Source organism: Cherax quadricarinatus, chromosome 34 (genome assembly GCF_038502225.1).
Source record: "Cherax quadricarinatus isolate ZL_2023a chromosome 34, ASM3850222v1, whole genome shotgun sequence".
Lineage (NCBI taxonomy): Eukaryota > Metazoa > Arthropoda > Malacostraca > Decapoda > Parastacidae > Cherax > Cherax quadricarinatus.
In genome coordinates, this window is record NC_091325.1 from 17,482,218 (window position 1) to 17,496,188 (window position 13,971).

A 13,971-nucleotide genomic window follows, 5' to 3' on the forward strand; every position below is an offset into this window, starting at 1 on the left:
AGAGAATGATCCAAGAAGCAGAGAGAGAGAATGATCCAAGAAGCAGAGAGAGAGAATGATCCAGGAAACAGAAAGAGAAAGAGCCAGGAATCATAAGGAGATACATCTAAGCAGCAGGACATAGAAATCAACGAAGATATATAAAAAATAAATGCAAATTTTTTATCTAGTTAAAAGAGTAAGTGACCCAGGAGTAAGACACCCGAGAAAATAACAGATAAATCCCCCCCTCCCCAGTCTTAACCAGAGTTGGATACAGCAGAGGAGGCCTCACCATGAACATAGGTAACGATGAGAGCACCCAGCGTGAGGCGGGTGCCGTACTCCAGCTTTCCCCTCACCATTTCTACCACTTCCTGGATGCGGCTGTCACACACACCCACGTAGTCCTGTAGTAATAACATAACTCCACTTTATTGCTGAAGTGTTTTCTCATCGCAATAGTCGTCTTCAATGGAATCCTGTGTTATAGTCACCTGCACTTGATTGAACATGCATACTACATACGCGTGTTCAGTCCAATACAGAGAAGAACACTGGAAGATTAGTAGTAGTTTCAGACAAACAATAAATATACCCAAGTGTTGCATATGTGTCTCGTTCATCTGTCAGCGTTTGTGTTAAATAATAGGTATTATATCCAGCCGGATCTTAAAGTGATTTATCATTAAAATTCTTTAACAAGACTGATCCCAAATAAAGATTAATAATTAAAATTAGGAGAAAAAAAAACGTTATCAAATCGCTAGGTGATACAGGTTCAGAAGGCATCAAAACGTTGTGTAGTTTTCAATGCATTTTATGGGTTTGTTGTGTTCCAGCCCACACTGTTATGCCGTTTATTTCACACAGTTCTGTTTATTGGAATATTTTGGATATTTTCTCTTGCATTTCATGCTTAATAGATATTTTTTCTGTCGAAGAATGTGATTTGTTCTCTCTTATTAAGAAGTATGTGAATACCTGTGAATTACTGATATACTCTTATGCATATTATATCCTATGAAAAATTATGAAAATAATAGTGGCCAAGAATATCAGAATTTAAATAGTCCAATTATCTAATGTAAATTTTGTTTATGTAAAAATACTACGGAATTTCTGTTTATTGTATTCGAAAAGTGACATAGGAACAGAGTAACATCTCGAAATTTATACTTTGACATCAACAAAATATCCATGTCGGGAAGCAGGGCCATTGTTCAGCTTACTACCGTTAAAATCCAAATAAAAATTCTAAATCATGAAAGAAAAATCCCATACATATCGGTAATACGGCATAATATGTTTGGTTATCACTTCATATATTTGACCTGGTTTGGCATATTTAACGTGAAACAAAGCTGCCAATTCATGGACCTGAATTCCAAAAATCTGGGACATGTAGACAGGACAACAAGAATATTCTTTAATACATCCTAGCTGCTTATATGTCCCCACATGTTTCACCCAGCAGAAACACCAAGCATGCTTCACTCAGGGGTGAAGCATTACAACATGCGTCACTCAGGGGTGAAGCATGACAACATGCGTCACTCAGGGGTGAAGCATGACAACATGCTTCACTCAGGGGTGAAGCATGACAACATGCTTCACTCAGGAGTGAAGCATGACAACATGCTTCACTCAGGGGTGAAGCATGACAACATGTGTCACTCAGGGGTGAAGCATGACAACATGTGCCACTCAGGGGTGAAGCATGACAACATGCTTCACTCAGGGGTGAAGCATGACAACATGCTTCACTCAGGGGTGAAGCATGACAACATGCTTCACTCAGGGGTGAAGCATGACAACATGTGTCACTCAGGGGTGAAGCATGACAACATGTGTCACTCAGGGGTGAAGCATGACAACATGCTTCACTCAGGGGTGAAGCATGACAACATGCTTCACTCAGGGGTGAAGCAAGACAACATGCTTCACTCAGGGGTGAAGCAAGACAACATGCTTCACTCAGGGGTGAAGCATGACAACATGCTTCACTCAGGGGTGAAGCAAGATAACATGCTTCACTCAGGGGTGAAGCATGACAACATGATTCACTCAGGGGTGAAGCATGACAACATGCTTCACTCAGGGGTGAAGCAGGGGTGAAGCATGAGAACATGCTTCACTCAGGGGTGAAGCAAGACAACATGCTTCACTCAGGGGTGAAGCAGGGGTGAAGCAAGACAACATGCTTCACTCAGGGGTGAAGCAAGACAACATGCTTCACTCAGGGGTGAAGCAGGGGTGAAGCAAGACAACATGCTTCACTCAGGGGTGAAGCAAGACAACATGCTTCACTCAGGGGTGAAGCATGACAACATGCGTCACTCAGGGGTGAAGCATGACAACATGCTTCACTCAGGGGTGAAGCAAGACAACCTGCTTCACTCAGGGGTGAAGCATGACAACATGCGTCACTCAGGGGTGAAGCATGACAACATGCTTCACTCAGGGGTGAAGCAAGACAACATGCTTCACTCAGGGGTGAAGCATGACAACATGCGTCACTCAGGGGTGAAGCATGACAACATGCTTCACTCAGGGGTGAAGCATGACAACATGCTTCACTCAGGGGTGAAGCATGAAAACATGCGTCACTCAGGGGTGAAGCATGACAACATGCTTCACTCAGGGGTGAAGCATGAAAACATGCGTCACTCAGGGGTGAAGCATGACAACATGCGTCACTCAGGGGTGAAGCATGACAACATGCGTCACTCAGGGGTGAAGCATGACAACATGCGTCACTCAGGGGTGAAGCATGACAACATGCTTCACTCAGGGGTGAAGCATGACAACATGCTTCACTCAGGGGTGAAGCATGAAAACATGCGTCACTCAGGGGTGAAGCATGACAACATGCTTCACTCAGGGGTGAAGCAAGACAACATGCGTCACTCAGGGGTGAAGCATGACAACATGCTTCACTCAGGGGTGAAGCATGAAAACATGCGTCACTCAGGGGTGAAGCATGACAACATGCTTCACTCAGGGGTGAAGCATGACAACATGCGTCACTCAGGGGTGAAGCATGACAACATGCTTCACTCAGGGGTGAAGCATGACAACATGCTTCACTCAGGGGTGAAGCAAGACAACATGCGTCACTCAGGGGTGAAGCATGACAACATGCGTCACTCAGGGGTGAAGCATGACAACATGCTTCACTCAGGGGTGAAGCAAGACAACATGCGTCACTCAGGGGTGAAGCATGACAACATGCGTCACTCAGGGGTGAAGCAAGACAACATGCTTCACTCAGGGGTGAAGCATGACAACATGCTTCACTCAGGGGTGAAGCATGACAACATGCTTCACTCAGGGGTGAAGCATGACAACATGCTTCACTCAGGGGTGAAGCATGACAACATGCTTCACTCAGGGGTGAAGCATGACAACATGCTTCACTCAGGGGTGAAGCATGACAACATGCTTCACTCAGGGGTGAAGCATGACAACATGCTTCACTCAGGGGTGAAGCATGACAACATGCTTCACTCAGGGGTGAAGCATGACAACATGCTTCACTCAGGGGTGAAGCATGACAACATGCGTCACTCAGGGGTGAAGCATGACAACATGCTTCACTCAGGGGTGAAGCATGACAACATGCTTCACTCAGGGGTGAAGCATGACAACATGCTTCACTCAGGGGTGAAGCATGACAACATGCTTCACTCAGGGGTGAAGCATGACAACATGCTTCACTCAGGGGTGAAGCATGACAACATGCTTCACTCAGGGGTGAAGCATGACAACATGCTTCACTCAGGGGTGAAGCATGACAACATGCTTCACTCAGGGGTGAAGCATGACAACATGCTTCACTCAGGGGTGAAGCATGACAACATGCGTCACTCAGGGGTGAAGCATGACAACATGTGTCACTCAGGGGTGAAGCATGACAACATGTGTCACTCAGGGGTGAAGCATGACAACATGCTTCACTCAGGGGTGAAGCATGACAACATGCTTCACTCAGGGGTGAAGCATGACAACATGCTTCACTCAGGGGTGAAGCATGACAACATGCTTCACTCAGGGGTGAAGCATGACAACATGCGTCACTCAGGGGTGAAGCATGACAACATGTGTCACTCAGGGGTGAAGCATGACAACATGCTTCACTCAGGGGTGAAGCATGACAACATGCTTCACTCAGGGGTGAAGCATGACAACATGCTTCACTCAGGGGTGAAGCAAGACAACATGCGTCACTCAGGGGTGAAGCATTACAACATGCTTCACTCAGGGGTGAAGCATGACAACATGCTTCACTCAGGGGTGAAGCAAGACAACATGCGTCACTCAGGGGTGAAGCAAGACAACATGCGTCACTCAGGGGTGAAGCATGACAACATGCTTCACTCAGGGGTGAAGCATGACAACATGCTTCACTCAGGGGTGAAGCATGACAACATGCTTCACTCAGGGGTGAAGCATGACAACATGCGTCACTCAGGGGTGAAGCATGACAACATGCTTCACTCAGGGGTGAAGCATGACAACATGCGTCACTCAGGGGTGAAGCATGACAACATGCTTCACTCAGGGGTGAAGCATGACAACATGCTTCACTCAGGGGTGAAGCAAGACAACATGCGTCACTCAGGGGTGAAGCATGACAACATGCGTCACTCAGGGGTGAAGCATGACAACATGCTTCACTCAGGGGTGAAGCATGACAACATGCTTCACTCAGGGGTGAAGCATGACAACATGCTTCACTCAGGGGTGAAGCAAGACAACATGCTTCACTCAGGGGTGAAGCATGACAACATGCTTCACTCAGGGGTGAAGCATGACAACATGCTTCACTCAGGGGTGAAGCATGTTTATCACAATAGAAGTCATTCTCAACAACCAGATGCAAATTATTTTCTATAAACTATTATTGAATCATTAATAAAACATTTCCACCGAAAATAAATCCAGGTTATGTTTTACAATCTTTGTTGTACTTTCTGACATAAAAGTATTGGTCTAACTAGATACATTATGAAACTAGAACCAGGCCTTTTAAGAGGAATTGACAAGTAGCCTTTTTTAAGCCCATGGCAATAAGAATAACGGCACAAACGTACTTATTTTTATAAGTCAAATTTTATTTATTAACAAATGCTTTTCTGGCCTTTACCTGAAACAGCGATTGATAAAGAAAATATATCTTTTGGGCAATGTTACTCTTGATATTAAAGTTATCAAATACCAAAATAGTTAAAAAGGGCCTAAATTTAAGGCAGCATTTAAGCATGGGCCGGTACCAAATGGTTCTCCTGACTCCTACTCTAACTGGGTCTGATTACAACTGGCAAAGGCAGTGGAGTGTGTACAGTGTGGCAAGTAATAGTCGCACGACGTTCTTTTTTTAATGTAACGTGAGATAATCACTTGTCTTTTATATTCATAAGGATATTGATTTCCATTCCTCCCCGACGTAGGTCGCTAATATAATTACTCAGTTACATCGTGTGATATATGTCTGAGAGGCAGTTAAGTGGAGGTTATAATGCTTCATGATATTGTGGGGGAAATAAAATTGTGAATGACAGGCTCCTAGAAGAATGACAGGGTCCTAGAGGAATGACAGGCTCCTAGAGGAATAATAGACTCCTAGAGGAATGACAGGCTCCTAGAGGAAGGGCTTCAGTGTGTATATCAGTTCTTATTTGATTTTTATAATAAAGAGAAATCCAGGTTAATAATAATTACTTTCGGTTTAATACCTTAGGAATCTGATGGTAAAAAAAAAATCATTTAAGAATGCATCAGGAAGTGAACAGGATATGACTGTAAGGAGACTGATGAGTATACCTGCATCTCAGCTGTTGAAAAAAGTTCAGTTATTTAATTTATTAGCAAAGATATATTGTACAATATAGTTCACGTTATAATAATTATGGTGGTAGTTATGAAAGTACTGAGGCCATAATAACATGGATGAAAAGCTATAAGGTGACAAAAGACAAGGATAAGAGTGATAATTCATCTCCGATGATATGAAGGCTTCATATCATCGGAGATTATATAAAGGCTTCAAATCAGTAAACATTAACCTTAAGTCCTCTCTTGGGAAGAATGTTTGTGACGTCTGTGGTCCATACGATCTGCGCCACTGTGAGCACCACCTGTGAGGGCCACTGAGTAATCCACAGACCATGTGGAGTGAGTGGATGATTCTCCACGGCCCTCACTGCCACGTCCTGCATGCTCTGTACCATCATCTCCTCCACCTCCACCAGCCACCGCTCTACCAGTCCCTGAACAACATACCGCAAATGTAGCTTAGATAAGATATTTCTCTTTCATAAGTGTAATAAACACTGGTCAGTGATCAAACACAGGGACAATAAAACAGAAGATGAAATAAGCATTCAATATTTCGGCTTTGTGCCGGGTGTTCTGAGGAGGGCATCAGTGTGAAGACGAGATTCACAGAATTTATCATTTATCTATTCGTCCGAGTGTGCCAATTGTGCCATAAATTTTCTCCTCCGGTTTCTGCAGTTCTGACACTGATAAATTTTGCATTTTACTTTTACAGATATGATAACTTGTAATGTTTACTGTTCTGATTGGTGAGATTTTAATTAATTTAGCCATTAATATAAGGAACAATTTGCAATGTAAATAAAGTGACGGATGTTGTAGTGACTTGTGCCCAGTACATGTTGACTTTCATCTAGTGTACATTCTGCTAGTGAGGACTCCAGCTGAGAGTCGAAATATACTGCCTCATTTTCATTACTGCTTTTTTTGTCTGTGAGAAGCCCTTCAACATCGACAAATGTTAATTACATTTTCATTATCTTAAAACTATTAGGCCTAGTTTTTAAGCCTTTACTAAATGTATCTACATGTCCTTGCACTGCAGTTTAGAGGAAGAATACTGAGTACATAATATACTAGCCTCTTCTGGAGGCAAAAATTAAATTATTCGAGAAAAGAAAATTAAAATTTATATAAGAGGACTAGGTACTGACCTATGGCTGTATAGAAGAAAAATATTTTTATATTAAAAAAAGTGGTTCACATGCAATGTGTAGCTACCTTATACGATGTAAGTTACATTATGGGAACACCCGTAGTGTCCAGCTACCATACTCTGCCTGAGCTACATTATGGAACAACAGTAATGAATGACCACCATATTTTATATTATAATTAAAATGTGGGCACACAAGCAGTGTGCAGCTATTGTAGAGAATATGGTAATTGCACACTACGGATATTCCCACAATATGACAGTTATATTCTGGAAAAAAACTAGCTTTGTTTCTGTCATATTTCATTATTCACCCTGGCTTTGGCGGGGATGACTCTGTTGCTGAACTGCACCAGTTCTCCTTCTGCAGAGATCATCCCCTCTATCTCCTGTTGTGCTGAGAAGTGCAGACGACTAATACCCTCGAAGCACTTCTTCAAGTGCGGCTGCACTCGCTGTGGGTCCTTCGTCTCAGAGAGAATCTCCAGCAGCTCGTCGTTTGAGAGGAAGAAAAACCTGTCGCAGCAAATTTAATGACGAGTCACTGAGTATACATATATAAATATAACGAAAAGAAAGAGACAGAAAATGAGAACTCTCATCCTTAAGAGAGAGAACATTGAAAGGTCAGTAAGTAACCGACCTTGAGATGGACAAAAACTGACCTTGGGAAGAAGAGTCTCTTCTTTTCTAAGTAGTCATTGAGACCTTTCTGTATCTCCTCCAGAAGACGGTTACATTCATGCAACCTAGGGAGGAAAACATTCGATATATTGAAATTTGCTTCTGAGAATATAAAGCTCACCTAGACAGTTATTCTGTTTATCTACATGTATTGGACATATTCTAACATTGTGAGCATTACTGTAGACTCGGATAATACTAATTTATTAATTCACATGTTATGTAGCCTGAATACAGAATCATCAGCATTATAGAAACTTAAATGGATAGCAAACTAGGTTCTTCAGTGTAAATAAACCTGCTTGAACGAATCTTCAACTGTGAGTATAATATATCAAGTCTTCAGTTGTAAGTGTTATAGGTCCCCTGAGCAGTAAGCTGTAGTTGCTAAATGTGCCTTTGCCTACCGGAAAGAGTTTTGCCACTGCACAGCACTGGGCAGCACGTTGACTTGTTAAGTGCACATTTATCAACTGCAACAACTCTGCCATTGTGAGTATGAAGGCTCACCTAGGTAGCATGTTGGCTTGCTCGGTAGCTACAAGGGCATGAGGATCCTTCACCGCTGTGCCCATCAGCTGCCTCCAGGTGGCATCTACACGAGTAAACTTACGACCCTCGACCGGCATTTGCTTCATGATGTCCTCGGAGGAGAAGATGGGCTCTAGGTATAGCCACGTCACTTGACACTGTAAACAAGACGAATTATATTAGATTATATACCTAAAACTATCTCTTTTGCGACAGATACACCAAATTACTACATTTTAGCACTATTTATACACCTCAGAACATACTTTTTTTTAAGAAGTGTTGATTACACGGTATATCTAAACATGACCCAAAACTGATTCCTAAATGGAATTCTCGTCCAAAGTTGGAGATTCAAGGAATAGGTAGGAATACACAAAGCATTTTTATTTTCAGCAATCACAATTTTCCCTATTACCTCATTCAACAGATTCATCTTCATTATGAGAAATCACAATCTATAGCAATACCTAGAAGAAATTCCCTGACCTTGATCCAAGCGTCAAGAATATCCTGCATGGACAGGAGCTTTTCCTCCCATGTACGGATCTCAGCTTCAAATGGCTTAACGTATGGCGAGCCTCGCATTGTCTGCACCTTTTGCGTGTGTTCATCCAGCAACACTTGGATGTCGTCCACTGCAGCCAAGATGGATACTCCCGTTTCTCTAGTGGACGAAGAGGTTATAATTAAGCCAATGACAGAATTTTCGTCTCAGAACTGAGAAAACCGAGGTCCAATCCTCAGGCAAGCCCCGAAGTATAGGTAGGTCTTACACCTGCAGTATTAGAAGACTGCTGAATGTTGCATCCCTGGGGAAAAGGACTGATGGATACCAATGAAAACGTTGCATTTCCCGTGTACGTACTCTCCGTGTATATAACCTTCTAGTCACCGTGTTACATTTTAAGCCAATACACAGGATGAAAATCACTACAGCCGCAAGTCACTTAGACAACTTTAATCCCTAAAATAGCAACTGATGCAAACTTTCAGTGTACATATAATGAGATATATTTACCTTAGGACATCTATACCCTGTTGATAGATTAATTAAAAGTTAAAGGCCTTTTTCCTACACGAGGGTCATTAAAATCACATTATACCTATATACATCAGTGAAAGATTCTTTTATCCTTAAAATAAGGATCTAAGTAAATTTTCAGTGTATAGACACAGATATAATCTCTCAATACATATACCCTGTTACCCTTTAGAAGTGCCTAACTTTATGAGAACAACTTGGCTACTGACCTCCAGGGTTTGAACTCGAAGACAACGTTGGCCCATTCTCCTTTCATTTTTTCCAGGGCTTTTTCCAGGCTAAACTCCTTAGAGGCAGCATGGCTAATTTCCTCCAGCTTGCGTTGGACGGAGGGGAGGCCAGCTTCAATCATGTCTGCCAACGATGTCTCCGGTGTCAGGTTGAGTTCAGTACCCAGGTGTTCGCCCAGCTACAAGACAGTTACGCTTCACATTAGTACACGGTAGCAGTGTTTGTAATTTCAAGCAGACAAACCCCCTTGAAGAAACTGTGTGCATTAAAAACAGTAAAGGGCCAGTGGTGGAATGATCCCTCCAATAACTGAAATGATGCAGCAAGATAATAACATGTCTCCAAACCTACGAGCGTATGAAAGGAGAAGCACTGCAGCAGGCCTACTGGCCCATGCTAGGCAGGTGTAACTCACACCCACCTAAATGTCAAACGAATTTTGTATTAACATAATGGATCGGGTCACACCCAGATGTAACCGATTTACGAAAAGTTCCAGTGAAGGGGCAAATACCCTCAGACTTGATCTGATAAAAAAAAAAAAAAAAGACTTGTAAAGTGAAATTTGACTAAAAGCTCAAGAAACAATACTTGACTGAAGACTAAAAAGAACGAAACCTGGCTGAAGACTAAATGAATGAAATCTGGCTCTGGCTCATAGCTATACTTGAGAAATTTTGCTGAAGACTAAAGGAATGAAGTAGACCCAGTCACAGAAGGAAAACCTCGAATCATGCTGGCTGACCACGAGTGAGCCAGCAGTAGCTGCAACCATGGCACGCTATAGGACCATCGGTTACCATTAATGTCTTTTTTCACACTCACTATCTTGCTGCCTGGAATTGTGAAATTCTTTGTTGTGCACCTAAGTGCATTTTTTTTTTTTTGTCTCTGCTCTTTAATGTATTAATTAATGTTTTCTTAAATCCTCATTTAAACTTAAAAGCTATAAGCTGTGCTGATGAAATCCTGATGCAAAACTAAGCCCTCAGAATTATTATTAGCTGTAACTGGCATTACAATGTTGGGAAACTAACAAGACACTGTTCCCATATTTATCATTAAATTAACAAAAAATCTAAATGAATTATGAAAACATGCAATCAAAATAAATTCCATAACCAACATGACCTGTATCACTTAACGGGTCATCCTATAAAAACGACCCGTGTCCGGTCATTTTGCCTGGCAAACATACAACTGCGGTAAAATTAGAGTGCTCACCTGGTTCCAGTGACGCTCGCGAAGGCCAGGGTTACATATGCACTGAAGGACCGGCACATGAAGACGGAATTTTTCAATGCGCTCCTTTACGTACTCTGCCACTCGTCGCGACCCAACCTATATAATAACAAGTTATAAATCATTTGAAAGGAATGAAAGGCAAAATGACTCACTTGAAGATTTGCCCTTAAAGAAAACACTAGAATATGCTTATGGAAATTCTTAGATTAGGCTAAGTAAATTAAAATCGTTATGCCAAAACTCTGCACAACTTAGAACATTAGAAAAGTCGCAACACCATAGCTGGAAACACTTTCCCAGATTCTGGGGACCCACAAACTGAAAAAAAAAACAAGAATATTGTTCTAACTAAACCTCATGAAACACCACTGCATCCCACTGATACAGCTAACAAGATAAACAACAACTTCTCAACCATAGGATCTAATCTCGCCAATAAAATCCCACATACTAATGCCCGTGCCAGGGACTACCTAGATGGGAATTTCCCAAATTCCTTCTATCTTGTACCAACTGAGCCCACGGAAGTCTCTGTCTCACGTCCCACCATTATTGTACAAGCGAGCGGCCCATGTCCTTTCGCATGCTATTACATTACTTTTTAACAAGTCACTAGAAACTAGCACTTTCCCGACACTACTCAAGACAGCAATGGTTACACCAATACATAAAGGTGGTGACCCTACAGACGTAAACAACTATAGACCAATATCAAATTTACCATTGCTATCCAAAATCTTCGAGAAACTCGTGCTCAGGAGACTATATTAATTTATGTCACAAAACATACTCAACCCCTGCCAATTTGGATTCAGGAAAAAATAAAGCACTAATGATGCAATTATAAAAATGATAGACCTGCTTTACACAGCATTGGAAAATAAGGAATATCCACTAGGAATTTTTATTGACCTGAGAAAATCATTTGACACAGTAGACCACGGCATCCTACTCCACAAACTTGACCAATATGATATAAGAGGCCATGCGCTTGCATATTTTAAATCCTACCTTTCTAATAGGTATCAGTATGTCACCATTAAAGACACAGCCTCATCAATACGGCCACTTGATACTGGAGTTCCGCAGGGAAGTATCCTTGGACCCCTGCTCTTCATCATTTACATCAATGATCTTCCAAACGTATCCCAACACATGAAACCCATTCTCTTCGCTGACGACACGACTTATGTCATCTCCCACCCTAATCTTGCCACCCTCAACACCATTGTTAACGAGGAGCTGCTCAAAATATCGACTTGGATGATAGCCAATAAATTTACACTTAACACTGGCAAAACCTACTATATTATGTTTGGTAGCAGAGCAGGTGTTGCGCAACTTAACATTATGATCGACAACACTAATTACCAGACATAATGAGGGCAAATTCCTTGGCCTATACCTCGACAACAACCTAAATTTCAGCACCCATATCCAACACATAACAAAAAAAAAGTATCCAAAACGGTGGGGATCCTCTCCAAGATACGATACTACATGCCGCAAACTGCCCTTCTCACACTATACCATTCACTTATATATCCATACCTCACCTATGCTATCTGTGCTTGGGGTTCAACTGCAGCAACACACCTAAAGCCAATAATAATCCAACAAAAAACCGCAGTAAGAATAATCACTAAATTCCATCCCTGGCAACACACACGCCCACTCTTCATAGATCTAAACTTACTCCCTGTTCAGAACATCTACACTTACTACTGTGCAATCTATATCTACAGGACCTTAAATTCCAATATTAACCTTGACCTAAAGCGCTTTCTTGATAGTTGTGGCAGGATCCACAGGCATAACACCAGACAAACATCTCTATGACATTCCCGTGTTCGACTAAATTTTTACAAAAAATCAATGTATTTCAAAGGACCTAAAATCTGGAACACCCTACCTGAAAACTCTAGAACTGCAGACACATTCATCACTTTCAAAACTACAGTTAGAAAACATCTTATCTCCCTGATACACCCCGACAACTAACTACATGATAGCCACCTGGTGGTTCACAATTACACTCACTCACCCACTGACTATAAACACAGAAATACTAATCTTAATCTTAAAATAATAAATCCTAACTAGTCATAAGTTTGCCTATGATACTCCAATATAGACACTTTGTATTGTGCGAAAACAAAATCATTTACATTGCTAAACTCACAAATTATAATGTAGTCACCTAGCCTTAATACCATAATCTGTAAGGATTTAATGTTAAGAATTAATCTAAGTCTGCCCGAAATGCCTAGCCATGCTAGGTGTTCTAGTGGCCCCCTCTGTAATTAGTATTTTATAACATGTAAACCACACAATACCCAAAACCTGTAAACCCCACATTGTAACCCTTATAGAGAATAAACTTGAATTGAATTGAATGGAATTCAACAGAAACCTGCACTTAGGAGCATAACTTTATGAAGACGTTTCCGTCTGTCCTGGACCATCGTTAAGTCACAACTTGACAGGACGGGCCAAACAGTAGTCAGTAGTCAGTAGTCAGTACAGGTTTTAGATGATTTGCTTAACTATATTTCGTTGTTTTCTCTAGAGGCGAGAGAGATGAACATTGAAGCTAGCCGATAAAAGTAAGAGAGGCTGGGAAGTGGAATAAAATATCAAAGAAAAGTTTAACTTGTGTTATACATATGCCCAATAATTAATTTACATAATACATCTATTCACAACACAGCAATCACAACAATGACCAAAGACGCTTTAAATTATTTTAACGTAACTGAAGATAAATTTCCCAACAAGTGTAAACACTGTATTGTGGGAGAAGACAGATGACTGTCAGCAGTATTATTATCAGTATTATTACATACGTAATAATACTGATAATTCATGTGATTTTTTGACTTCTTGACGATAAGTAACCATGGAAATCAACTATATTGGCTGTTAATGCATAATTCCACCTTCTTGCCCTTCAGATTCAGAAAGCTGAGCCTAATTCAGAAATATAAAGAACTGTTTGAAAAAAAAAAAAAAGCCATAGAAGAAAACATTCGCCCCCGGGTGGGCTCGAACCACCAACCTTTCGGTTAACAGCCGAACGCGCTAACCAATTGTGCCACGGAGGCATGGTGTTAGCGGCGGGGCACTTTTAAGATATACCAACGTTATGGCTAAGAAAAAATAGTTTAAGTTATTTTTTTGTTAATTTTCATAACTTCTGCTAACTTTTTGTAGAGTCTAAAATTGCGCTAGAATTATATTGTCTATATTTACATGTGTT

General features: G+C 41.2%; 1 protein-coding gene and 1 non-coding gene across 2 annotated transcripts in view; both read right to left on the reverse strand.

The window, feature by feature from the left end:
• LOC128693651 (dynein axonemal heavy chain 3-like) overlaps nt 1-13,971 on the reverse strand; it is an 82,176-nt gene that overhangs the window by 25,846 nt on the left and 42,359 nt on the right. Inside the window, exons 14-21 of the mRNA XM_070091261.1 lie at nt 10,692-10,808; nt 9,446-9,645; nt 8,681-8,858; nt 8,171-8,349; nt 7,642-7,725; nt 7,291-7,492; nt 6,048-6,251; nt 275-389 (exon numbers count right to left, since the gene is read on the reverse strand). Coding sequence (XP_069947362.1) covers nt 275-389; nt 6,048-6,251; nt 7,291-7,492; nt 7,642-7,725; nt 8,171-8,349; nt 8,681-8,858; nt 9,446-9,645; nt 10,692-10,808 — 1,279 coding nt within the window. The remainder of the gene's footprint in view (nt 1-274; nt 390-6,047; nt 6,252-7,290; nt 7,493-7,641; nt 7,726-8,170; nt 8,350-8,680; nt 8,859-9,445; nt 9,646-10,691; nt 10,809-13,971) is intronic.
• TRNAN-GUU (transfer RNA asparagine (anticodon GUU)) lies at nt 13,743-13,816 on the reverse strand. The gene has a single exon. It is a non-coding gene; the product is annotated as a tRNA-Asn (tRNA).